Below are 27,232 nucleotides of genomic sequence, written 5' to 3'. Positions count from 1 at the left end.
ACCTCCTGAAAACGTTATCCAAATGTTGCTTTCAAAGTGTTCTTCTTTGGTTATCATGTAACATTGAGGGAATGTTTTATAAAAGAACATCTGTAATGTGTTACCTCAACAACGTCCAAAACACATCCTCAGAATGTTGCAGGCAAAACGTTCCACCTTTGTTAACATATCACATTAAAGGAACATTTTATAAAACACTTTGTCATCTCAGGCCTCAATAACATCCTGACAATATTTTCAGAATGTTGCTTGGAGAATGTTCTTCATTTGTTATCATGTAACATTGAGGGAACATTTTATAAATAATATCTTTAATGTGTTACCCCAAGAACGTCCAAAACACATCCTTAGAATGTTGCAGGCAAAACGTTCCACCTTTGTTAACATATCACATTAAAGGAACATTTTATAAAAAAAATTACTGTCATCTCAGGCCTCAATAACATCCTCAAAACATCCTCTGAATGTTCCAGTTAAAACGTTATGTCTTAGTTAACCTATAGGAACATTATTGGAAAAAATAAACATCCTAAAAAGGTTCTTTGAACATCAGATTAAAACGTTTCTTTAAAACCTTATTAGAACCAATAGGTAACATTAGCCAAAGTTGTGAGAACGTTCCCCGCTAGCTCGGATTGCTTATGACGGGTGTATTTTGTTGTACACACATTCCTTCACATTTAAATTTAAATGTACATTAAAGTATTTTGTGAGGCCTTCTAAAAATGTTTTTAAATATAACTACGGTTCTAGTTGAAGAGTTTGTAAATTAAAATGAACCGAAGCTGTTGCCTGCCAACGCAATCGCACAACGTCACGTCCGTTAATTCCACAAACACACACATGGATTAACATCGATTTAATACATTAATGTAGCCCTTGTTTCTGCTTAAAGAGGTGTTGACCAGCTGGGACAACAAGAACCGACCATCGGGGTAGCATTTGCTTGGCATTTCCGGGTATTTCTCCACTGGTTGGGACATGTTAACAATACCGTGTAACTGTCACGTTTGAAGGTATGAAATCGTGACATCTTCACGTCTCCCAGCGTGGTAAATCGTCACATGTTCACGTCTTGCCGTGATACCGGGTTGCTCTATGTGGCTCAGCTGTGTGAGAGGAAGCGCTAGCAGTTCTCTATCAGCAAGGAGTAGGCAAGAGCAACTGTAAATAGTTATGTTGTGAAGAACCGTTCATGTTAAGAAGATGTTAAAGAACTGTTAACCCTTTAACTGCCAGCACCACCATTTGGTAGAGCAGATTTCGCGTCTTGATATCTTTTTAAAAAGAAATAAAAAAAGTTGAACTCCATCTGATTCAGCCAGCTCTACCCTTTGGTTGACATGTTATGCACAAAACAACCTCTAGATGTCACTGTAGTTCAAACAGAATGCCCTTCAGCTAGCTTCAACTGAGAAAGTTGGCAATGCTAAAAATCACTGCTGAAGAAATCACTCTTTTTGGTCAACTTTTGGAAGGTAACCATATCATTTTTGACATATTTTAGTGGCAGGGCACTGACTGAACATAATTAGATAACTCGATGTACAAAAAAAGTTTTAACAAGGGTGTAATTATTTTTTTGAAAATATGCTCAACCAATCGGTCGAATTGGCCTTTTATGGCAAGCTAGCAATATGACTTTTTCAGAGTTTCAGAGATGTTTTCCAATAAAATATGGTAAATAAATGGCTAGATTCATGGTAATATTATTAAATTTAGTACTGCCTTATGAGTCTCAGAGTGAAAGAGTGATAATAATTGATATAGCACCTTTCATGCATGGCATTCAGCCCAAAGTTGCACACAGATGAGCAAGTTAGGCCAACACAGGATATGGACATGTGCTGTTAGGCCAGTGGTTTCTTGTTAGGCCAATTCAGCATATACAGTAAGATGAGCAAGTCTTTTTTTTTATCATGAAAGACACTTTACATGACTTTTTTCCATTTTTTTTTTTTACAATTATAATTTATTATCTTTTATGAATATATCTGGTTGTATATATTGCTCATTTTCCATAAAAGAAACAATGTATTTGAGTTTGTGTTTTATTTGAGTTTGATGCATACAAATACTGTAATGTATATGATGATTACTTTTACCATAGAAGGCCAGCTCGACCATTTGGTAGAGGCTCATAAAAACAAAACTGTGTGGTCAGTCAAAAAAATAAAATGTGTTTGTGCTTATTTGTGGCCCATTTGATAATAAAATGCAAAAAAAAGAAATTTTACATAGCTTTTTTCTTGGTCCGGCAGTTAAAGGGCTAATGTTGTATTTTTTTATAAATTTTTTGTGGAATACTTGAAACGGCCAAGACTTGCCCAGACTCTACGTCCAGCGGACCCCAGGTAAATGGAGTCTGAGACCCCTGCTCTACAGTAAGACTGTCAGACCTAAAGTGACCACACTTTCTACACCTTTCACAGACTCCTGCCATTTCATGAATTTAAATTAGATTTTATAAGATCAACTTTTGTGTTTTAAACATTATTTAAATCCTGTTTATTCAATAGTGTGAAGTCTAAAGTGTCCTTATACCCCCAACCTTAACCCTCATATACTGTATGTATCAGGAATGGCAATAATAAGTGAAATAATTCAAAAATGTAATTATTTCTTTTTTTTAAATGCAGTGGATTCAATATTTGTCTTTATTTTCTTTTTTTGGATATTAAACTTTTGTATTACCACTTTACTTCTATGCATTTGATATTGTATATCCATAATAGTTGGTCTTCCATGACTTGAGTTGGTCTTATCCTGTTTAAATCTCTGAATGTGGCTAAAGAGGTAAATCCAAAACATTTTATAAAGTTAGGGTGCTCACACGAGACAGAGATTACAGTCAATGTGAAACTACAGTCGGAAATACTGAAACTTTAAGACCCCATTGTATTTCTTTCAGACTTTGAAAAGCTCCAGAGTGACAGAAGACATAATCCAACTTTTTCCCCAGATGTTTTTACATTTTAACTAAACTTGGTGGATTCCACGTTTAAATTCAACATTAGGCCTGTTGCTTAATTTCAGTTTGATGCAGTTAAGCTTTTGGTCAGTAGGGAGCAGCATTCCTGTATGATTCTTACACTGTTGCACCATTTTGCTTACCTGGTCAAACAACAGTTACAGATCGGCGTGACCACAAGATAGATATGCAAGGGCTCGTTTTGCCTTCACTAACTGTACGGAGGCTCAGTCACTGGTACATTTTTATATACAAAGCCATGTTAGGGAAACTTCCATCCTACATCTGCTCCCTGATCTCACGGCAAATTGTAAGTGGCTAATGCCTGAGATCGCATGCTGTAGTTTTATTAAATGTGCCAACTGCTAGGACTGTATTAGGTAAGATAGCATTTAGATGCGCAGCTCCTCTGTCTTGGAATAGTCTGCAATTGAAATTGAAACTGAGCAATCTGGTGCCACTAAATACTTTTAAAGCTCGGTTGGATGCTACTTAATCGGAAACTGTTGGTACCTGTTCATGTGGATAGTTATGTAAATTGTAATCCCTGTAATGATGCTGTAAAATGTCCTTTTGTTGTTCTGTTTATGTTTTTTTTATGTTTGATGTGGAACCTACTTGAGCAGGTCTCCCTTGAAAAAGAGATCAATGATCCCATTTGGATACACCTGGATAAATAAAGGTTTGAAATGAAATGAATACGATCTGAAAGTTATTTAAAGTGCACACACCACAAAGACAGTGCATTTTCAAAGACCCATTGATATTTGTGTGTTCCCCCCACAGACAGATATATTTCAATCAGGAGAGACTGTTTTGAGTGATGCATATTTATTGCACGGATGAACAAATGAATGTAATGGTAATTTTGGCGATTTAGGCCCCGTTGTGCAGGAAGTATCATTCGGGAGGGTAGAACCGATCCGATGAAAGCCCCCCGGGGTCTAGACACTGGTGGTGGTGAATGGATAGTTGGGGTCGGTCTGAAGAGGAGTGGTTTAGCTTGAACCTGGATTCAGAGGGACGGGAGGAGAAAGGGGGTGGAGGAGGGTTGTGTCGAGTCACCTGAAATGACAGCTGTCAGAGGGGGAAAGAGCAGATTAAAAAGGTTTGACAGAGCGCTATGATAGGCTCTTGGAAATAGAGCGAAGTGATTGGTTAGACTGAAGAGTGACGCCCCCTGTCACTTATTGAGAGGAGAGAGAGTAATAACGTATACGTGAATGAGAAAGACGGTCTTCCTGGTTGAGCTTGCGCTAAGCTTCATTTAGAGGTATTGTTGTGGTAACCAGACCTACTTTTTGTTTAGACCCAGTGCACCATATTTAACATGACAGCAACACGTTGAGTCACTATGCAATGAGAAATCCTCACTTTGATGGTTTTTAGAAGATAAGTTTGGTCAAAATTAACATTTCGTTTTGAATTTCAGCTGCCAAATGTCCTCAAGCTTTTAATTATCTAACTATGCGTAATGATTATTAATTATATTATAATTGCTAAGTTTAGAACTTCAATAGAAGTTTGCCATTTTGTCCAACCTTTGACTTTTTTGTCTCAAACACCCATACATTTAGTGATGTGTTTCTAAGTACTGCTACTCACTGAGAAAAAAAGAGAAGAAAAGAAAAGAAAGTTCCCGCTCTGGTCAGCTCGCTCACATCAAGTTCAATCAAAGGGGTTTTGTTGCCCTCCCCTCCCGACAGGAAATGTGGTTGTATTCGTGAGCCTGTTTGTTTGTTCAAGTTGCTTCACAATGACGCCTTTGCTTCTTACTTCTCATGTACTAAAAGCCAATACTTACAGCCGCAGTTCATACAAATGAATAGATACAGATGAAAAGGCGCTGATACATCTAACTTAAAGGTCATGGCGAAGAAGAAGAGGTTATTGTCAGTCGCCTTTACTTTCTCTTTTCTACAAACACGTGTTCTTTTATTCTAACTAATGGTTGTCTTGATGTCTCTGCTTTTGATATACATTTGGATAAATATAAAGAAAGATACATGCAATGTGTATATAGTCAAATGCCACTTAATTCTTCGTTAATCACTGCAGAAATACAAAGGAAGTATATATGTCCCCAACTGACCTGGTTTACTTTTAATGCCAGCATTGAAGTGGTGGAAAAGGGAAATATTCCCGCACAATGCTTTGGCTGCCCAATGTGGTGCTTTAGTAACCAGCTCATATGGTTTCTGACCTATTTAAATAGTTACGACAAACAAACAAATACATGTAACTCTACTGTTTTTATCGCTTCAACATTTGGTGCAAAACCACAGTCAAAAAAATATTTAAGAAGAGTGAACACTGGTGGTCAGATTAGATTAGTATTGTACTAAACCACTCTATATCCAGGGGTGCACATAACTTTTTTGCCCTGGTTTTCAAAGGAGCACCTGGAGCTGTTGCTTGGTGCGCATCCCTAAAATGAAATAAACAGACCTTTTGAGGGGTACTTGACTTTATGAACGGGGGGGGGGGGGGGGGGGAGGTGCGCTAGTGAGCACGCTCATGAACTGTTTGCCAGAGCCTCGCAGCAGGGTTACCGTGCTATTTTCCATTTCAGATTGACTTGTTTGTGAAACAGTGAACATTAGGCCCTCACTTTGCAGAACTCAGGAAGCGATTTGGTCAGTCGGTTTTGTTAAAGCTTGTCCATAGAGACCACAATCATCAAAGGACATTTCAGTCACACGCAGAGTGGCGGAGTTGACAATGCTGTGAGATCTGCAAGGTAGATTAAGACGGATCTAAACAAAACTATATTATTTTCTTCAGAGTAACGTACAACAACTACGTTTTCTTTTTTACCTAAGCAGAAAGTCAAGCTCCAAAACGGCTCAACCCATTTTCATTGAGATGTGTATCCACTTGTAAGAGTCAAGCACCATCTATGCAAAGTAGATTCTCATTCCCTCTAGCCAGCTACTGTCATTTTAAATTGATAAAGCTAATTGTTGACTTTAGTGAAATATATTTTATGGGAATTGCAAGTTGATTGTACCTTACTAAAATGAGGGGAAACCAACAGCTGTTTGGGGAACGACAATACATCTATCAGTTCAGCTCTAGGAATTCGGTACAAATGTTCGCGTTAGCTGGCAAAACTATTTTCTAAATGTGGAATGAACACAGCTATAAGCCAGAGACTCAGATTTTGAAACATATTTACAAAAGTGAAAAACTAGTGGGAACCAAAGCTAGGCTAACTAGCTTTGACTTTCTGAGTACAATGCACACTTAAAGACATAATGGCTGCTTCTTTAAGTAAACCACTGATAGTTGTTTGTTTCGAAAATAAGGAGACAGTCCAATATAAAATAGGAATCATTTCTCAGTTTTACCATGTTCCCATGTGCAGCAGATGCTAATGGAAAGCATGGGGTGGTACACGTATTTTTAAAACTTGACTTCCCAATTAACACATCATCGCCTTTGAATAAATAAAAGAAATTAGAGGGCCAAAATGCAACATGGAGTTATATATAATTTGCTATCATAAACACAAAAAGAAGTACAAAAACAGTGGCTCGGAGCATGTTGTTGCAAGTCTTCATGTGTGGTTTCCTCTAAATAAGATTTGAGATAATGGGTACGTAGGCTATTGTCCCATTAATAAAAGTTATTGCCAAATCTGACCAGGCCTCACTGGCATGATGGGTACAACTGAAAATATCAACCTATAACCACAGCCATTAACTGTAAGCATTCAACATTAACTTTAAAGTAGCACTAAAATGGGTTAAATCACCTCCCACACACTGCCTTTCAACTTCCTTAACAACACACATCCCCTTAATCTAATCTTGAAAGAAATCATACAAAGCGTAAAAGCACATCTAAATTGAGCAAATAGAATGACATAGCTGAAAATTACAGCATATTGCTCCAAATAACATCAAAACACAGTGCATGTTGTGAAAAAAACACAACACCAACCTCCACACATACATTTGAAAATAAATGAATGCATATAATTTATTTTCAAATGTATGTGTGGAGGTTGGTGTTGTCACATTTACTGTCCTGCAACAACGATTCGCACACCTATAGCCACCTGATCGGAACGTTTTGCAAAAGAACAAACCAGTGAGTTCAGCCAATCACAAACAGCCTTCGTCTCCTATAAGAATAAAGAGAGCGTCCGTCAACACACAGGACATAAACTGCAGAGCTTCAGGGAAGATGCTACTTTGGATTTTTCTTGTGCTTCTTGGTGAAATCTGTGAGTCTTTTACAACCTCTTACACTTCTTCCATGTGCATGAATTTAATTTGGATTGAAAAAGGACGGATTAATAATACTTTTATGCATTTCTCTTATGCAGGTCAGGTGCCAGCTGTAGGAAAAAACTCAAGTATATCTCAGGATAGTGGGATCATAACAGCTAACGTTGGGCAGAAAGTGACTTTGAAATGTAATTGCGAGGACGAATCTGTAACTTTCCTTTCCTGGTATCAGCAAATCTTGGGAGGTAAACCTGTTATCATATCAACTCGAATGCGGAACTCAGATGCTACCATCTCCCCCGGGTATGAAGAAAGGTTTGAAGTCTTTGGAAATCGTAATGAGGGCAACAACGATCTCAGAATCAAAGATCTTCGCCTGTTGGATTCAGCAACTTATTATTGTGGGGTTTTAGTTTTCAACGCAATTGAATTCGGAAAAGGAGCTTTCCTTCATGTCAAAGCATCGAAGTCCAAAATCAACGCGGTCGTCCATCAGCCGGCGTTGGAGCCACTTCGGGTGGGAGACTCTGTGAATTTGAGCTGTTCAGTGTATGCTAGAGAATGTGAAGGGGACCAGAGCCTCTTCTGGTTCAGACATGGTGCGGCTCAGCCTGCAATTGTGTATTCCAGTGCCGGACAGTGTGAACATATCCTTAAAGGAGGGACTGGCTTGAGAAATTGCACTTTCAAACTGGCTTTAAAGTCTGTGAGCTCTCCGGATGCAGGGATGTATTACTGTGCGCTGGCCTCCTGTGGGGAGATCGTGTTTGGAAATGGAACCAGAGTGGAGATCTTAAGTAAGTGATTCAAACTTATATTGCATATTTTGCAAAGAATATTGCCATTTTATATTCTATACCAAAATAGATATACAAAAAAAGGTATATGACATGTTTTCTTCACAATATGTGTTAGGAGATTCAACCAATCAACGATTTCTCCTGGTGTATTGCCTCAGTTTGGCATTGGCTGTTTCCATTATTGTGATCCTCGCCTTGGCTTACATTATGTACAAATTGAAACAAAAGTCTTTCACCGTCTGCAAAGGTAGGACTTTCAGAATAAAAGCTCTCGAAAATGTTTAGCTGATTTGACCTAGCTTGATCAGTTGTGTATTTTTGATTTTCAGGAACTGTTTCTCATCAGGCGTGTTCAGCTTCTGACACTGTGGTAGGTGAACTTTAAAACTGAAGCCAAACATCTACTTTCTTCTAGGTCTATATTTCACACATAATTTGTATTTTTTGTCACTAACAGAGCCAAGATGCAGACATTCTCCATTATGCTGCTCTGAGTCTGAACCGATCCAGAGAACAACCTCACCATGAAGACAACGTGGAAAGTGTTTGTGTCTACTCTAGAGTAAAGAGCAGGAAAGTTTGAAGTACAAAACGATCTATTCTTCCTGTCAATCCATCGCAAGAGAACTACACTTGACTATGTTCAGTATTAAATCATGTTGAATGAATTGAACATGTGAAGTATGTTCTAAGATGCCATTTGCCAAGACTATAAATCCCTTTACAGAAATATACAAAGCAAGCTCATAGTCTATTAATATCTTCCTTTGCCAGAAACAGAAGCATTGGTTGCACCTTTCAATCTAAAGCCGCCCCTCTTCGTTTACTTTTCACTCCTGCGGTAAAGGTGGTGTGAACAACAGAGTAGAAGTTTCCATCAATGGAAACAACAGTTCTAGCAGCGCATGAGCACAGGAAGACTGGCCTTTGTGCAACTAGGGTTAGGGTTAACACCAATGACTTATCAAAGATTATGTTAAAGAATTTTCACATACCTATAACTCCAACGGTCCAGATATATTTCTTAGCTCATGTGAAGTCTGGTTTGAATGAAGCTTTCAAGTCATTCTATTAAACTTAGTTTTAGTCATCGGTCACAGCTAAGTTTCACAGTTTCATTTCCCCAAAAGTCATCTGCCCAAGTTTGACCCTGAGACAGGCTTTTCTAGGAAATGTGTCAAAAATGGAATTTCCAGAACTCTTGTCGTTGATAGAGATACGAAAACATCGGTATTCTCAGGTAAAAATACTAAATAACAACCTTTTCTTTTTCCCATTCGGCTGGGCAATATGGCTCCAAATACAAAGAGGATATTATGTAATACATTATATGCAAGATATATGATAGTGTCAGTCTGGATACAATGAACAGTATGTGAAATTGCAAACAATAAATAAAGAGCATCATAAATGAAAATAAGAATACTTGAGTAAATTATATCTTTACAGGTTCAAATGACCTTATTAGCATTTTCCATGTTTCAATTAAAGCATATTGTGTCTTTATCTCTACCAATGACACAAGTGTCTGGAAAAAATAAATAAGATGTTACTTTCAGCTAAAATCTACATTTCACTTTTTGGCTAAAATGTTTCTTTTGGAATATTACTGGTTTTATCTGATGAAAACACGTCTAACACTAGAGAGAATGGTGAAGAACTAACAGGCTAGATGCATCAAACAGTAATGGAAAGTCAAGAGGATGCTGTCTGATCCGAGTCCCTCCTCTTCACAACCTCAAACCACATCCATTTTGCACATTGTCATCTTAAGATAGTCTACTTATCTATAACGATTACAATCTTCCTAAATATAACAAATTCATTTTATGTCCAATTTCCAAAGATATCTCGGAAACACGCCAAATGTTTTCAAATGAGTTTAGATCTTCATGAAAAATCGTTCTCACAGACTACATTAACACTTTAGGGGAAGCTGACCATGGGATCATCAAGCGTCATCTCTGGCTATGTTTGGTTAGCCCAGGGGTCTGCAACCTTTTTGACCAAAAGAGCCATTTTGCTCCTTTTTCCCAAAACATTTTTTTGTCTGGAGCCGCAAAACATATTTCATAGCTTGATAGCTAATAAAGTAGTATTTATTGTTATATCAGACAAAAACTACAGTTTTTTTGCATTTATTAGGCTATTTATTACATTATATACAACTGTTAACCTCTAATAAGAAACAAAGAACTCCTATAAGGAGAATTAAAAATAATACACCGGCCTACTTTAAAATAAATTAAACACAGCGCTTGGGTAGTCCTCTGCACATTTGAAGGAAAAAAAATATTATTAAAATGGGCCCACTTTGAAATAAATAAAACATATAGCTGCACCCTAAAAAGAGGTTAAAGGTAGGGTAGGGTAGGTAAGAATGGAGAAGCCAGCTCGAGTGCGCTCGAATTTGAAAATACACAACCGGAAAAAATCTGCCTCTTCCTTCAGATTTCCTTACAGAGCCCATCCTCCAACACACACGAACGCACACATGACCAATGAGGGCACGAGATAAGTTTGTGCACAGATGGAAGGCTGAGAGGCAGGTAGGCCATCCAGTTACTTTAGCCGGGCCGGCTAAAATGATTGGTCGTGCTTTTTACAGCACTACGGCTTCCAGAGATTCATTTTTGTATGTACAGTTGCAAGAAAAAGTATGTGAACCCTTTGGAATTACCTGGATTTCTGCATAAGTTGGTCATAAAATGGAGGAAGCCACTGCTGTTCAGAAAAACATTGCTGCACGTTTGAAGTTTGCAAAAGATGTTCCACAGCACTACTGGCAAAATATTCTGTGGACAGATGAAACCAAAGTTGAGTTGTTTGGAAGGAACACACAACGCTATGTGTGGAGAAAAAAAGGCACAGCACACCAACATCAAAACCTCATCCCAACTGTGAAGTATGGTGGAGGGAGCCTCATGGTAGGGGCTGCTTTGCTGCCCTAGGGCCTGGACAGATTGCCATCATCGACGGAAAAATTAATTCTCAAGTTTATCAAGACATTTTGCTGGAGAACTTAAGGCCATCTGTCCACCAATTGAAGCTCAACAGAAGATGGGTGATGCAACAGGACAACGACCCAAAGCACAGAAGTAAATCAACAACAGAATGGCTTCAACAGAAGAAAATACGCCTTCTGGAGTGGCCCAGTCAGAGTCCTGACCTCAACCCAATTGAGATGCTGTGGCATGACCTCAAGAGAGTGATTCACACCAGACATCCCAAGAATATTGCTGAACTGAAACCGTTTTGTAAAGAGGAATGGTCCAAAATTCCTCCTGACCGTTGTGCAGGTCTGATGCAACTATAGGAAACGTTTGGTTGAGGTTATTGCTGCCAAAGGAGGGTCAACCAGTTATTAAATTCAAGGGTTCATATACTTTTTCCACCCTGCACTGTGAATGTTTACATGGTGTGTTCAATAAAAACATAAAAACATATAATTGTTTGTGTGGTTTTGGCTTAAGCAGACTCTCTTTGTCTATTGTTGTGACTTAGATGAAGATCAGAACACATTTTATGACCAATTTATGCAGAAATCCAGGTAGTTCCAAAGGGTTCACATACTTTTTCTTGCAACTGTATTTATTGTCAAAGCATTTAATATATTCATTGCTATCGGGACGTTAAGAGCATTCCATGGAATATAACAAAAAGTGTTTTCTGAAATAAATTACATACCCCATTGAATTATGACTGAAGATTGTCAGCTGTCTTCAACTCCCTTGTTGTTCCTCGATACGTAAAGGCTGCAGCACCGTTGATAACTTCTCTCTACATATCAAACAAGCATCGTTTGCTGTGAAAGCATATAACTCTGTCCACACAGAATGAAATCCTGTGTTCCTCCGGTACTTTCCTTTATTTATCCATAGTTCGCTCATCGAGCCGGGAGTCAGGTTATTCGCCTCCAAGAAAAGGCGCTCGCAAGGGACAGTAGCAGCATGTGACGCATATTTTAGTTGACCTAATTCAAACCGTTTTGTTTTTTATTTATGTGTCACAGTATCACCTCAAAATACAAGATACGAAACATTTTCAACCATGCAACAAAATATAAATAGTCCTACAGATACTTTTATTTTATTTCCTTCTTATTTTTGTCTAAGCTCAAAGGGCCGCATGCGTCCAGTGGGCCACGGGTTGCCGACCCCTGGGTTAGCCAATCCAATGAATGTAAAGATGTACCTTGCAAACGACCAATTAAAACCGTTCTTTCAGGTATGGTTAAGCCAGGTCCCTTTGAAGTGACTGAGGTGACCTATTTCCACTCCCATACACAACCAACATCACTGATGTCTGTAGTGAGTGAGAAAAAGAAAGAAGATTTGCACGCCTGTCAAATGGATATTTACCAAAATTAATGCTACATTTAAAAACCCCACTGTGAAATGTTCCCCTTTGGTGTTTGGCATGTGGTTACTTTGTAATCAGAAGCTCATAAAACTCTCAGTAACACTATGTCAAAGTCAATTGGACACAATTGTTACAGTTCCTTCAAGGTGTGGGAGGGAACAGCATGACAACATGGGATTTATAAAAGACACGCTGCATGTGTGCCCACTCTAAGCGTATTCATGATGCCAGTATACTTCCCAGGTTGTTTACTGTAAATGCGCCGATTTCACTGCATATACCAAGATGTGCAAGAATCTTTTTTTAGCCTTGTGTGGTCACCAATCAAACATGAGCTCTCAGTATACCCTGGTCGTGCATTTCTCTAGGACCCTATGCTTGCTTTGTCTTTGTGGTTTCGAACAGGAAGTCTCTGCATTGTGTTCATGCACAGCATCCGCACTAAAGCCCAGACCCATTTTCAGAAGATCAGAGGATTGTTTTAGAAAATAAACTAATATAGTCATATGATAAAGTGTACCAATACTCTTAACAAATGTCCAGTGATCATTCAAAAATCAGCCCGGCATGTCTGACGGAAAGAAAAGAGGCATTCCATTAAAAAACATTAAAACAAAAGTGGCCATAATATTTGTGATAGGGAGGAATAGCGAATAGTTATGAATATAAGTTACTGTCACCATCATCCTTTTGGGATAAACAATTCATATTGCTTACTCGTCTTATAACAATTGTTTAAGTCACCTTGCAATTGCATCAATTATGAGTATAATAGAAAACTTAACATTAATACTTTATACAGAACCATAGCAATCGATGATATAAAGTGACATAAGTGCCATTATGGAGATTGATTGCAAGTACAGAATGAAAACTAGAAATCAGATGAGTGGAACATGTCATAAGAAATCATGGATCCGTCTAAATGCAATACATTCGTTCAAGCATTGAACATGTGTCCAACTCAGGATTTTAGGCGTCGCATCTCGTTAGCCAATCAAACACAGTATTCTCTCTGAAGAGAGCGTGTTCAGATTAATTAATTCAGAGCATCATTTTGAACACGATGACATCTCCGTTGTTTGCTTTGTTTCTGCATTCCTGGGAGCCACTGTCAGGGTTTGAGTTGTGTGTATCTAGTTTTGGGTTTATTTTGCAGTTCTGTTCTCCCTGTCTCATGTTTTCCTCCTTATTTCTTGTCTGGTCCTTCTCCCTGTGTTTTCCTTCCTGTCGTTAGTTTCCGTGGTGTGTCTAATTGTCTCATTGTGTTCACCTGTTGCCCTTGTGTTTCTACCTCCCCTGCCTTTTCTTGTCCTGTGATTACCCCTCTCTGTATTTAGTCTTGTCTCTTCCTGTGTTCCCCTGTCGGTTCATTGTTTGTTTGTCTTCCCTTCACGTTTCATGTTTGTCTCTCCGGTCTTCCTCCATGTTTCTCACTGTCAGTTTTTGTGTTGTCGTTTTCTGTGCTACCGTTTCAAGTTATGCCATGTTTTGTTTATCAGCTTTTAAATAAAGCCCGCTTTTTGTTTCAAGACCTTTTTCCGTTTTTGTAGTCTGCATTTGGGTCCTACCTTTTCCACGTACCGTAACAGAATGAACCGACCAACTGTGGACTCAGCAGACTCAGATTATTTTGCTCTACAGGCGGAATGTCTTGGGTACTCTCTGGAGTACATTTTTTACACTTGGAATGACGCCTCAACTAGACGGGGTAGAGAGGCTGCCTTGAAGGAGGCACGCCAGGAGGTTGCTCGCAAGCCCTGGCTCAGGAGCTTGTTGCCTGAGTGGCTACAACTTCTCACAAGTAGTCCTGAAGACTTGTCTGAAGCCTCTAACCCTTTCCTGGGGTATGACCAGGCCTTGGGAGGCCCACGGATCCTCCAAAAAATCTCTAGGAGACGCAAGGCCAATATTCCAGCCAGCGCTCCAGTGGATCCGTGCACCAGTACTGGCCCACACAGCCATGCTTCCGTGCTCCATTACCTGGCTCACACAGCCAGGGTCCAGGCTTCTGTTCCGTGCCCAGCAGCCATGGTCCCTGCTCCAGTACTGGCCCACATAGCCATGGTTCCGGCTCCAGAACCGGCCCCAGCAGCCATGGTCCCGGCTTCAGTACCGGCCCCTGTAGCCATGGTCCCGACTCCAGTTTTCGGCTCCAGTAGTACGCCAGCTCCCCGTGTCCTGTTGGCGTACCGGCCGACACAAGCCCCTCATCTCCTTTTGGCTCTCCGGCCGACGCCAGCTCCCCGTGTCCTGTCGGCGTTCCGGCCGTTTCCAGCTCCCCGTCTCCCCGCCTCCGGTTGGCTCTCCGGCCAACGCCAACTCCCCGTGTTCTGTCGGCGTACCGACCGTCTCAAGTCTCCTCTCAAGTTCCTACTCGGGTCCCTACTCCAGTCCCTTCTCAAGTCCCTGCTCTATGTCCTGTGCCGTTGGGGGTCCCGCCGACTACTGTTCTGCCGGATTTCCTGCCAACGACAGATCCTGTCCTATTGGGGGTCCCGCCAACACCTGCTCTGCCGGGTTTCCTGCCAACACCATATCATGTCCTGTTGGGGGTCCCACCGACAATTGCTCCGTCGGGTTTCCTGCCAACACCATATCCTGTCCTGTTTGGGGTCCCGCCGACATGCGCTACGCCGAGGGTCCCGTCGACACCAGCCCTTGCTCCGTCGGGGGTTCCACTGACACCAGCCCATGTTCCGTCCAGGGTCCCGTCTACGCCTGTACCGCCAGGGGTCTCACAGGTTCCTGCTCTCGATCCCAGTGCTCCGGCGATCCAGCTGACACTGGAGGGGTCCCATTGCGGCATACGTCGTCTTCCGGAGCTATCCCGTCGCCGCCTTCTTGCCCGACCTTGTGCCCGGCCTCCTGAGTTCCCCAGCGGCTTTCGCCCTCGAGCCCGGCCCCCTGACTCTTCCAGCCGCTGCCTTTGCCCTAATGCCCGGCCCCCTGAGTTCGCCCACTGTGGTCTTCGCCCCTTTTTGAACTCTGCCTTGCCCCCGTCCGTCCACCCGAGACCCCCTCCTCGAACTCTGCCTTGACCCCGGGCCGTCCGCCCGAGACCCCCTCTATGAACTCTGCCTTGCCCCCGGGCCGTCCGCCTGAGACCCCCTCTATGAACTCTGCCTTTGCCCCTGGGCCGTCCGCCCGAAAACCCCTCCATGAACTATGCCTTTCCTGGGCTGTCGATCCAGACCCGTCCTCCGGACCCCCTCCACCTACCCAGCTGGAAATTGTTTGACTTTGTATAAGAACGTCTGGAATCGGTTCATTGTTTGTTGGTCTTCCCTTCACGCCACGCTTCATGTTTGTCTCTCCGGTCTTCCTCCATGTTTGTCACGTTCAGTTTTTGTGTTTTTTTCTGTGCTACCATTTCAAGTTATGCCATGTTTTGTTTATCAGCTTTTAAATAAAGCTCAACCTTTTTCCGTTTTTGTAGTCTGCATTTCGGTCCTACCTTTTCCACGTACCGTAACAGCCACAGGTGAGTTGTCTGTCGTGCATGCATTTGAATACATTTAATATGATTACCAATTTAGCATGCAGACATTAAGAGGCTTTTATAATTGAATTAAATGTTCTCTTTCTGGATATTTTTCAGTCTCTTCAGCTCAGGTGACTAGTCTTGAATCGTCCATGTACATGTATGTGCGTCAAGAGAGTGTATTTTATTCAGCCACTGTTGGCAACAGCTTGATTTTGCAATGTTTCTACGAAGGTGTTGGAGTGATGTTTTACTGGTACAAGCAAACTCTGGGACAAAGGCCAAAGCTAGTGTCTAAATTCTATAAACATGAACGAAACGGCACCTTTCGCAATAAATGTAACCTGTTAAGCCTGAGACCCCGGTACCGGGGTACTGCCGCAACATCTTGCAGGAAACAGTGTCTGAGGGCATGTTCATTTAATAAACTATGAATGTTTTATATCCATGTAACGGGAAGCAGGGCCGGCCCGTAGCATTGGCGTTATAGATGTTCGCCTAGGGCGCCAGATCTGGGGAGGCGCTGCGCTGGTAGAAAAACATTTTTGACCGTTGGTGCTCATCCTAATTTTCGGCCTTGATGTAACAACATTCATAATTAAGTAAATGTAACACCCTTTTTTGACCCCGATTACACTTTTCATTTGCCCTGTACGATGGGCACTGTAAGTGATGAAAATGTGGGATGTTGGCTTATCTGGCGCCCGCAGCTCACAGCCAAAGTGCGAGTGAGCTTGGGAGCGAATGAGGGAGAGAGGGAGGGTGCGCCGGTACCGGCGCTCTTGTTATTAGAATCTGGTGCTAGCTGCTCTAACGGATATTAGAAGAAGATGTTTCTACAATAATGTGGAGGGAGAGTCCTCTCCAGTCAGACTGAGAGGCTGATAATAACTACAGCTCAGTGAGGTAAAGGACTCTGAGTGTTTAGATAGTTCACTTTAGTCTAAGTTATCTCAGTGGGTCTCAAACCGTTTGGTCACAATTTATGTAAACAAATATTTCCAAGGCACTCCTTTATAATTATTGGGATAAAACAGGTTTGAAATCATTTCAATGTATACTATAGGACAGTAAGCCAAAAATATTGTTTTAAACTGGAGAGATAAAACAAAATGCACGAATAAATAAGTGTTAATAGGTCAAATAAGATATGAATGAACAACAAAAATAAAATAAGTTACATTTATTTGTTATTGGCTATGGTAGGTTATTGGTTATGTTCACATACTTATTTGATTAATAAAATGTAAACCAATCTTTTTCATATGGGTGTTTAGAGTTGTACCCCCTAGATCTAGTAGTAATTCTGCTTAAAGTGCACCAGATTGAAGCATTTTACTTTAAAGGTCACATGTCATGGCCATTTCCACTGATCATAATTCCTTTGTTGAGGTATACTAAAATAGAAAAATACTGTTCAATTTTCCAAAATCACATTGGTTTCGCATACAGCATCTCTGTAAAGTATGTGTATTCAGCAGTATTCACTTTCTCCACTAAACGGCTCACTGCAGCTCCTGTTAAAAAAATCTTCCCGGGGGGGCATACCTCCGGACCCCACTAGAGGATGTGACGTCCACCCCCCATTCTATTGTGTATTCCTTGGATACTCTATTGATCTTTATATTTTCTATTGTACGATTCTCTGGCTGGGGCACCAACTCAAATCTCGCCTAGGGCTGCGAATTGTCTAGAGCCGGCCCTGACGGGAAGAATCTCATCTTCAGAAGACCCATCAGAAAAAAAGACAGACACTCGAGTGAGGCAGTCGCAATTTTTACAGGCTCCCACTACCTGTTAGCATCTGGCATCTGTTAGCAGCTAGCTCTCCTGCTTACAAAGATTTAGCCATCCTTGCTTATACAAGTAGTAGTTTTAGTTGTCTGCGGTCTACGGAGGCCTACTGCCACCTGTCGAGTACGGCTGTGATGAGGTGGTTTTCCCCCGGAGACGTCGCGAAGACACGTAGCGGCTCCACCTGTTGCTGCCTGCGATCTGCGATCTTTGATCTACGGAGGCCTGCTTCCACCAGTAGAGTACGGCTGTAGTGAGGAGGTTTTTACCCCAGAGTCGTCGCGGAGAGACGGAGTGGCTCCAGGCTTCGGGCTTGGCCTGCTTCCACCAGGCGTGTGCTGCTGTGCGGAGGAGGATTTTACCACGGCTGGGGCCTGCTTTCCAACTGTCCTGGTTCTGCTGTTGCAGAGGCCTGCTTCCACCCCAGGAACATCGCGGATACTGTGTGCTGGTCTGGGGAAATGGCCAATTTCAGGATTCTGCTGTGCCTGTTAACTGTTTTGGACTATGAGAAGATCTCGAGTCATTCTGAGAAGTCTACTGGATTCAGGTCTGTTCTGCCACTCGCAGTGGGCATCCCCTGCAAAGGTTCGGATGTGTTACACAAACATTTACCGGTTGCCTTGTCACAGACAATCTGCTCGACAAAATATGTTTGTCTTTTTTGTTTTCCTGCGATGATGGTTCTTCAGGACTACTTCTTAAGCTCAAATCACACTCTCGCAGACTTTTCCGGTGTTTCTAAAGTAGATGACAATGTATGTGTGTCGATTAAGAGGGAAAGATGCCTGTTTTTTTTGTTGCTATTACTGTCAGGAAATGTACAACCTAACCCTGGTCCGCCCAGTAGTAGTAGTCAGATCACTACTCCTGCTGATTTTAAAGCTAGGTCTGGGTTGGGTTTCATCCATTTGAATGTGCGCAGTCTGATAGGTAAACTAGATTTTGTCCGCATTTGGGCAAGCTCGACTGACTCTGACGTCATTGTTTTGTCCGAAACATGGCTAAATAAATCTATTTTGGCCTCTGACATTGCCTTAAATGGTTATAATGTGTATCATTCCGACCGGTCTAATAAAGGTGGTGGCGTTGCCATTTATGTTAAGAATAAGTTCAGTGTATCCATATTAGTTTCCAAATCTATCAGTAAGCAATTTGAATTTTCAGCCTTAAATATACAAGTGGCAAAGGGGCAACAGGCCATGGTGGTGGGCTGTTACAGACCCCCCTCAGCTGTCAAGGACTCCTAGTCTTCGCTAGCAAATCTTTTATCGCAACTAGACTACAAGGAAACAGTGCTGCTTGGTGATTTTAACTGGGACTGGTTAACTGCAGTATCAGATGATTTTAAAAACCTTTGTATCTCTTTAAATGTTACTCAGATTGTTGACAGTCCTACTCACCCTAACATTAAGTCCCCTAATAAATCCTCCCTAATCTCATTCTAACTAATGTTCCCTATAAATACTCATCTGTGGGAGTATTTGCGAATGATGTGAGTGACCACTGTGCTGTAGCCACAATTAGGGACACTAAGGTCCAAAAGGTTAAACCTCGTATTAATATTAAGAGAGACATAAAACATTTTGTGGAGCAGGGTTTTGTTCATGATCTGTTTGGGATTGATTGGGGAAAAATCGATCTGTGTGCTGATGTAGAAACTGCATGGTCTTATTTTTATCTTGGTTTTATGGAGATCATTGATAGACATGCACCCCTGCGTACATTTAGAGTAAAGGGACGAGACAATCTTTGGTTTTCTGCTGAACTGTCTAGTCTCCTTCATGAGAGAAACAAGGCCTGGGCAAAGGCTAGGCAATCAGGCTCAGAGGTAGAATGGCTGCGTTTTAGGCAGCTAAGGAATAGCTTCACTTCACATGTCAAAAGTGCTAAGTCGAATTACTATTTGTCAGTTACCACAGAAAGCCTAAATAATCCTAGGAAATGTTGGAAAGCCATAAAATCGATATCTACCGGTGAGATCCGTAATGAGCTACCTCCGTGCCTTACCACAGCGTCTGGCACTATATCGGACAGGGCCACTATGCTAAATTGCTTTAATAAGCATTTTGTGTCCTGTGGTTCTCTGTTTGATTCTGTTTCTAACTCTACTTCTGTGAACACCTCAATCCGTGACTCTGAACAATGTGGTCTGGAAAACCCTTTCAGTTTTAATCCTTTTACTGTTAATGTTGTTCATGAAATCTTAACCAAGCTAGAGCCTAAGAAACCGGCTGGCCCGGACAACGTAGAACCTTTCTTTTTAAAGATAGCTGCAGATTTCTCTTTTTAACCTCTCCCTCAGCACAAATGCAATTCCAAAAATATGGAAGTCAGCTTATATCTTGCCTTTACTAAAAGGAGGGGAGGCAACTATTTTAAATAACTATAGGCCAATCTCTAAATTATCAGTTCTGGCTAAGGTTCTTGAACGCCTAGTGAGTGAACAATTAAAGGAGTTTTTATGTACAAATGACATCCTGTCTAAACATCAGTCAGGCTTCAGAAAGCAACATAGCACCATCACTGCCACAATGAAAGTGGTTAATGACATTACGAGTATTTTAGATAATAAGCAGAGTTGTGCAGCTCTATTTATTGACCTTTCCAAAGCGTTTGATACCGTCGATCATCACATCTTAAAGCAGAGGCTACTCAGTATTGGCATATCCAGCCATGCAGTGGGGTGGTTTGTGAACTACCTCTCTGAAAGGTCCCAATGAGTTCACTTTGATGGGCTGTCTTCTGAGTGGTTAAACATTGCTAATGGTGTTCCTCAAGGTTCTGTTTTAGGTCCACTTTTATTCTCCATATATATCAACAGTTTAGGTGAAAATGTGAATGAAGCTACTTTACATTTTTATGCGGATGATACCGTGATGTACTGTGCAGGTCCCTCCATTAAGGAGGCTGGTGTTAAATTACAGGCTGTTTTTAGCATTATTCAGACTCAGCTCGCTGAGCTTAAGCTTCTTTTAAATATTGATAAAACCAAGGTAATGCTATTTTCAAAAGCTAAAAAGACACCAGAGCCTGTTTTAGATATTGTTACTATGCAAGGACAAGTACTTGAAGTGGTTACCTGTTATAAATACCTAGGTATTTGGCTTGATGATTGTCTTACTTTTAAACTTCATGTCAATAACCTGCTTAAAAAGCTGAGGGTTCGACTAGGTTTCTTTTTTAGAAATAAGTCCTGTTAGTCGCTTGAGGCCAGGAAAAGGCTAGTCACTGTGATATTTTTACCTGTGCTGGACTATGGTGATTTGTTGTATATGAATGCACCTGCCCATTGCCTGAACAAGTTAGATGCCGCCTATCACAGCGCACTGAGATTTGTCACAAATTGTAAAGCACTTACACATCAATGTACCCCTGTATGCCAAAGCAGGTTTGCCATCACTTACTGTAAAGAGGCTCAGTCATTGGTACACGTTTATTTATAAAGCTTTGTTGGGTAAACTCCCGTATTATATCTGCTCTCTGATAACACAGAGAGTTTGTCATGTCTCGCAAATTATGTTAGTTAGTTTTTGTCTGGGTCTAGTGATTTTCCCCTTTATTTTTGAATAGTAACCTTCCCTCTCGTTTCAGATACTCTGACCTCCCTTCCTTGTGTGTCTCCCACTCCTGTGATTGTCGACCCCACCCCTGATTGTTTCCACCTGTTCTCCATCACCTGGTGTATTTATTGTCCTCGTCTCCCTTTGTCCTGTGCCAGTTCGTTTCGTTCCTTGTGACTACCACCAGCATTAGCAATCCAGGATTAACCCCAAGCAGAGCTTTGAGCCACGTCTTGTTTAAGTATTTTTGTTGTTCATGCTCCTAGTGTTTTTCCTCTTTAAGAGTGATTTTGTTTTTGTACCACTATCGTTGAGCTTTGGTTTGAATAAAACCTTTTTTTTGTTAAATTCTGTGAGTTGTGCATTTGAGTTCATACCCGTTTAATCAGTCGTAACAGTACGAACTGGCCTAAACATGAACCCAGCCGACTCTGAACAGCTGAGAGCATCGCTTCGCTCTCAGGGAGGCCGCCTCGCTCAACAGGAGGATCAGTTAACGGCCATCCAGCAGGGAGTATCACACGTCACAGACAGCCAGAGGGAGTTCGAGTCATCTGTTACAAACCAGATTCACCACCTGGCGGGGCAGATCCACCACCTGCTCGCTCACCTCAAGACTGAGCCCTCACACCCACCTCCGGCCGGACCCGAAGCGAATGCGGACCCGGCGCCCGCTTCCCACACCGTTTCAATCCGCCTGGCTCCGCCTGAGAAGTTTTCCGGGGAATCCCATGACTGCCGTCCATTCCTGGTGAATTGCAGCTTACATTATAGCCAACTACCGACAGCCTTTCCCACGGAGAGATCCAAGGTGGCTTTTATGATTTCCCATCTCACCGGACGAGCGGCGGCGTGGGCTACGGCTGAATGGTCACGTGACTCGCCGATATGCGAGTCTTTGGGACAGTTTACGGACTCCCTGACGAACATTTTTGACCACACGTCCCCAGGCAGGGAAGCAGCTCGGGCTCTTTACAAGTTAAGTCAAGGAAGACGCAGTGTGTCAGACTACGCAGTGGAATTTCGCACCATTGCGGCCGATAGTGGCTGGAATTCTTCTGCTTTGTTCGATGCCTTTATTAATGGGCTTTCTGACCCTATTAAGGATCAGCTGGCACCCTTGGATCTGCCAGTGGAACTAGACTCTGTCATTGCCATGTCCATAAGGATTGATAACAGACTTGCTGAGAGGAAACGGGAGAAGGACAGGGCTGCACTACCCTATTTCCACCCTAGAGGGCACTCCTACTCTTCTCACTCTCAGGAGACTGCCATGCCACGTTCCTCTTTCCTTCCATCCCAGAGATCAGCGTCCCCCAACAAGGCCGAGGAGCCAATGCAGCTGGGACGTGCCAAGCTGTCCACGGAGGAGCGGCGGCGCCGCCTGCTGGAGGGAAGATGTTTTTACTGCGGTCAACAAGGTCATCTTCTCTCTGGATGCCCGGTAAAAGACGGGGCTCACCAGTGAAAGGGAGGGCACTGGTGAGCCGTCTTTCCACGGCAGACTCTCTTCCCCGCAAGTTGACCAACATAAAGGTAATCTGCCATGAAAGAAGTAACTCTCAAAAAGTGTTAATTGACTCTGGGGCTGACGAACGCCTGATGGATTGGGGATTAGCTCATGAACTGAGACTTAATACTGAACTTTTGTCGTCCCCTTTGAAAGCCAGTGCTCTGGATGGCAAACTTCTATTTCATGTCACACACAAGACCGAACCCGTCACTATCATGATTGATGATCATTGTGAACTCATGTCGTTTCACCTGTTTAATTCTGCTCAACATCCTCTCATCCTAGGTTTTCCCTGGCTAACCAAGCATAACCCCTATGTTGATTGGCGGTCAGGTAAAATTAAGGGGTGGGGGCAGGAGTGTTCACAGGATTGTTTTAAGTGTGTGGGAAACATGGCAGTAGGAGGGGTTTCTGGGGAATGTAGTACCGATCGGGTTACTAATACTCAACATAGCCTGGACCGCAAGAATCAAACCCCAGATTTAACTTCTGTTCCCCCCTGTTACGATGACCTGGCCAAGGTATTTTGTAAAGTGAGCGCCACCTCTCTTCCTCCTCATAGGCTGTATGATTGTGCCATCAATCTGTTACCTGGGGCTCCAATTCCGAAGGGTAGGTTATACTCCATCTCGGGTCCGGAGAAGGAGGCTATGAAGGAGTACATTGACACCTCTCTTCGTGCAGGTCTGATCCGCCCGTCTTCCTCCCCGGCTGGGGCGGGTTTTTTCTTTGTGGGAAAAAAGGACGGGTCCCTTAGGCCATGCATTGATTATTCTCCTTTAAATGACATTACGGTAAAGAACAGGTATCCTCTCCCCCTCATGGCTACTGCTTTTGAACAACTTCAAGACTCTAACATTTTTACCAAGTTAGACTTGCGTAATGCCTACCATCTGGTGAGAATTCGTGAGGGGGATGAGTGGAAGACTGGTTTTAACACACCCACAGGGCACTATGAGTATCTCGTCATGCCATTTGGTCTCACCAATGCTCCAGGAGTTTTTCAAGCACTCATTAACGATGTTTTAAGGGAGTTTTTAAACCGTTTTGTGTTTGTATATCTTGACGATATTTTAATATACTCACCTGACAAAGACTCTCATGTTCACCATGTACGTCAGGTCCTCCAAAAACTCCTGGAGAACAAACTGTATGTGAAGGCAGAGAAATGTGAGTTTCATGCTAAGACTGTATCCTTCCTAGGCTTTATCATAGCTCCTGGTCTGATCCAGATGGACCCGGCCAAAATCAGTGCGGTGGCTAAGTGGCCTACGCCAGACAACCGCAAGGGGGTGCAACGTTTTCTAGGCTTTGCTAACTTTTACAGGCGCTTCATCAGAAGTTTCAGCGCCATTGCTTCTCCCCTTCATGTTCTCACGTCCCCTCAGGTGCCTTTTGTATGGTCTCCTCAGGCCGAGGAGGCTTTCCGCCGTCTCAAGGAGAGGTTCACCTCAGCCCCCATCCTCATCATCCCCGACCCAACTCGTCATTTCGTTGTAGAGGTTGACGCCTCAAATGAAGGGGTGGGGGCTGTCCTGTCGCAGCGGTCCAAGGAAGACAACAAACTTCATCCCTGTGCCTTTCTCTCCAAGAAACTCTCCTCTGCAGAGCGGAACTACGACGTGGAGAACCGTGAGTTGTTGGCGGTAAAGATTGCTCTGGAGGAATGGAGACATTGGTTGGAGGGGGCTCAGCTCCCTTTTATAGTGTGGACCGACCACAAGAATCTCGAGTACATTAGGAAGGCTAAAAGACTAAATTCTCGCAAATCAAGATGGTCTCTGTTTTTTAACCGTTTTAACTTCACTCTGTCTTACAGGCCGGGGTCCCAGAACGCCAAGCCGGATGCCCTGTCCCGTTTGTTTGACCCCGAGCCGGTTGCCAAGAAGCCTGAATCCATCCTGCCACTGAACCGTGTGGTAGGGGCGGTCACTTGGCAAATAGAATCTGTGGTGAAGCAAGCTAACGGTGAGAGCCCAGCACCTAGTGGTTGTCCGCCAAACCGTCTGTTTGTACCTGTTACTGTACGTCCACAGGTCGTCCATTGGGCTCACTCATCGCTGCTCACCTGCCATCCTGGCGTCAAGAGGACCATATTCTTTATCAAGCAACGTTTTTGGTGGAGATCCATGGAGCGTGAGGTCCGGGAGTATGTGGAGGCCTGTCCTGTCTGCGCCCGCAACAAGACATCCTCCAGGGCACAGATGGGCTGCTCCAGCCGCTTCCGGTTCCCAGCCGGCCCTGGTCTGAGATTTCCGTGGATTTCGTCACTGGGCTCCCAATGTCAGAAGGTAACACCACCGTACTCACGGTGGTGGACCGTTTTTCTAAGATGGTTCATTATATTGCCTTACCCAAGCTGCCATCTGCCAAAGAGACGGCAGAGATCATGATGACTCATGTGTTCCGTATCCATGGTTTCCCCAAAGATATTGTCTCAGACCGGGGTCCGCAGTTCATCTCACGCTTCTGGAGGGAGTTCTGCAACCTCATCGGGGCGTCGGTGAGCCTGTCATCCGGGTACCATCCGGAGTCCAATGGCCAGACCGATAGCCTTAATCGGGAATTAGAAACTGGGCTCCGCTGCCTCAGCTTCCAGAACCCTTCCTCCTGGAGCAGGCATCTCACATGGGTAGAGTACGCCCACAACACGCTCCCCACGGCCCCTACTGGGTTGACTCCCTTCCAGGCTGCCTATGGGTATCAACCTCTTACCTTCCCGGACCTCGAGAAGGAAGTCACAGTCCCGTCCGCCCATGCCCTGGTTCGGCGTTGTCACCGGATCTGGTCCGCCACCCGCAGGGCTCTTCTAAGGAGTGGGGAACGCATGAAGGTGGCGGCAGATCGGAAGCGTCGGCCAGCTCCGGAGTACAGGCCCGGCCAGAGGGTTTGGCTCTCTACCAGGGACCTTCCCCTTCATGTGGTGTCACGAAAATTGGCACCTAGGTTCGTAGGCCCATTCCCAGTGGCCAAAGTAATTAACCCTGTCTCTGTTCGCCTTCGTCTCCCCAGGTCTCTGAGGGTTCATCCCACCTTCCATGTGGGACGACTGAAGCCGGTAAAGGAAAGCCCCATGGTTCCCACGGCCAAACCCCCTCCACCCCCCCGAATGCTCGACGGCAGCCTGGTCTATACGGTCAAGCGCCTGTTGGCGGTCCGGAACAGAGGCAAAGGGAGACAGTTCCTGGTTGACTGGGAGGGTTATGGACCAGAGGAACGCTCCTGGATCCCATCAAGATTTGTTGAGGATCAAACTCTCATGAATGACTTTTTTCGCCAGCACCCTCAGGTTCCTGGGCCGTCAGGAGTCGTCCCTAGAGGGGGGAGTACTGTCATGTCTCGCAAATTATGTTAGTTAGTTTTTGTCTGGGTCTAGTGATTTTCCCCTTTATTTTTGAATAGTAACCTTCCCTCTCGTTTCAGATACTCTGACCTCCCTTCCTTGTGTGTCTCCCACTCCTGTGATTGTCGACCCCGCCCCTGATTGTTTCCACCTGTTCTCCATTACCTGGTGTATTTATTGTCCTCGTCTCCCTTTGTCCTGTGCCAGTTCGTTTCGTTCCTTGTGACTACCACCAGCATTAGCAATCCAGGATTAACCCCAAGCAGAGCTTTGAGCCACGTCTTGTTTAAGTATTTTTGTTGTTCATGCTCCTAGTGTTTTTCCTCTTTAAGAGTGATTTTGTTTTTGTACCACTATCGTTGAGCTTTGGTTTGAATAAAACCTTTTTTTTGTTAAATTCTGTGAGTTGTGCATTTGAGTTCATACCCGTTTAATCAGTCGTAACAGAGTTGCAAGCAGCTATTGTCTGAGATCGCATGATGTACTATTGTTAGATGTGCCAAGAGCAAGGACTGTCTTAGGTAAGACAGCTTTTATGTGCGCAGATCCACTTGCTTGGAACAATCTTCAGCAAGAATTGAAACTGAGCAATCTCATTCCTCTGCATGTTTTTAAAGCTAGGCTAAATGAAATGCTCGTTGATACTATGGGCACTTGTAAATGTCTATAACTATGTAAATGTATCCTGTAAATATAACGTATGATGTCCTTTATTGTTTTATGATTCAAGTGGAACCTATATGCTGCAGGTCTCCCTTGAAAAAGAGATCTATGATCTCAATGGGAACAATCTGATTAAATAAAGGTTTGAAATGAAATGAAAATGTAACTGATGATTTAAAAAAATATATATTAAAAAAACCCACAATGCTAACGCTGGGCCTCTGAATTAGCAACGAGCGAAAAATGCTAACAGATGACTGCACCGAAATTCACTCACAAAACCTTATTATTTATCTTTGGTGCACATCCAAGAAGAAAGCTAGAAACGCTAACATGGCTCAACTGTGTCGTAGTCCGGTCAAAAGTGGTCTTCAATGGCATTAGGGCGATTGTGGCTGCGAGGGAGTGCGGTCGTCTTTCAACCAGAAGGTTGTGGGTTCGATCCCAGCCCATGCAGTCAACATGTCGATGTATCCTTGGGCAAGATACTTAACCCTGAGTTGC

At 43.1% G+C, this 27,232-nt stretch overlaps 1 protein-coding gene across 2 annotated transcripts; it reads left to right on the top strand.

Annotated features, from left to right (window-relative positions):
- Positions 1–3,806: 3,806 nt before the first annotated feature.
- Positions 3,807–11,678, top strand: LOC307034154 (uncharacterized protein). 2 transcript variants are annotated; one of them, XM_079672924.1, is made up of 5 exons: positions 3,807–7,202; positions 7,305–8,003; positions 8,122–8,253; positions 8,336–8,376; positions 8,464–11,678. In XM_079672924.1, the coding sequence occupies exons 1-5, from the start codon at positions 7,163–7,165 to the stop codon at positions 8,587–8,589; spliced, it is 1,038 nt and encodes a 345-aa protein (XP_079529050.1). In that variant the 5' UTR covers positions 3,807–7,162; the 3' UTR covers positions 8,590–11,678. The 2 variants fall into 2 exon arrangements, with proteins under 2 accessions (XP_079529050.1, XP_079529049.1); XM_079672923.1 differs by having other exon boundaries at positions 3,807–8,003.
- The last annotated feature ends 15,554 nt before the right edge of the window (positions 11,679–27,232 follow it).

This window comes from Notothenia rossii (assembly GCF_949606895.1).
Source record: "Notothenia rossii genome assembly, chromosome: 3".
Lineage (NCBI taxonomy): Eukaryota > Metazoa > Chordata > Actinopteri > Perciformes > Nototheniidae > Notothenia > Notothenia rossii.
The sequence above is the reverse complement of the archived record's forward strand: the minus strand, read 5'-3'. Positions and strand labels throughout refer to the sequence as shown.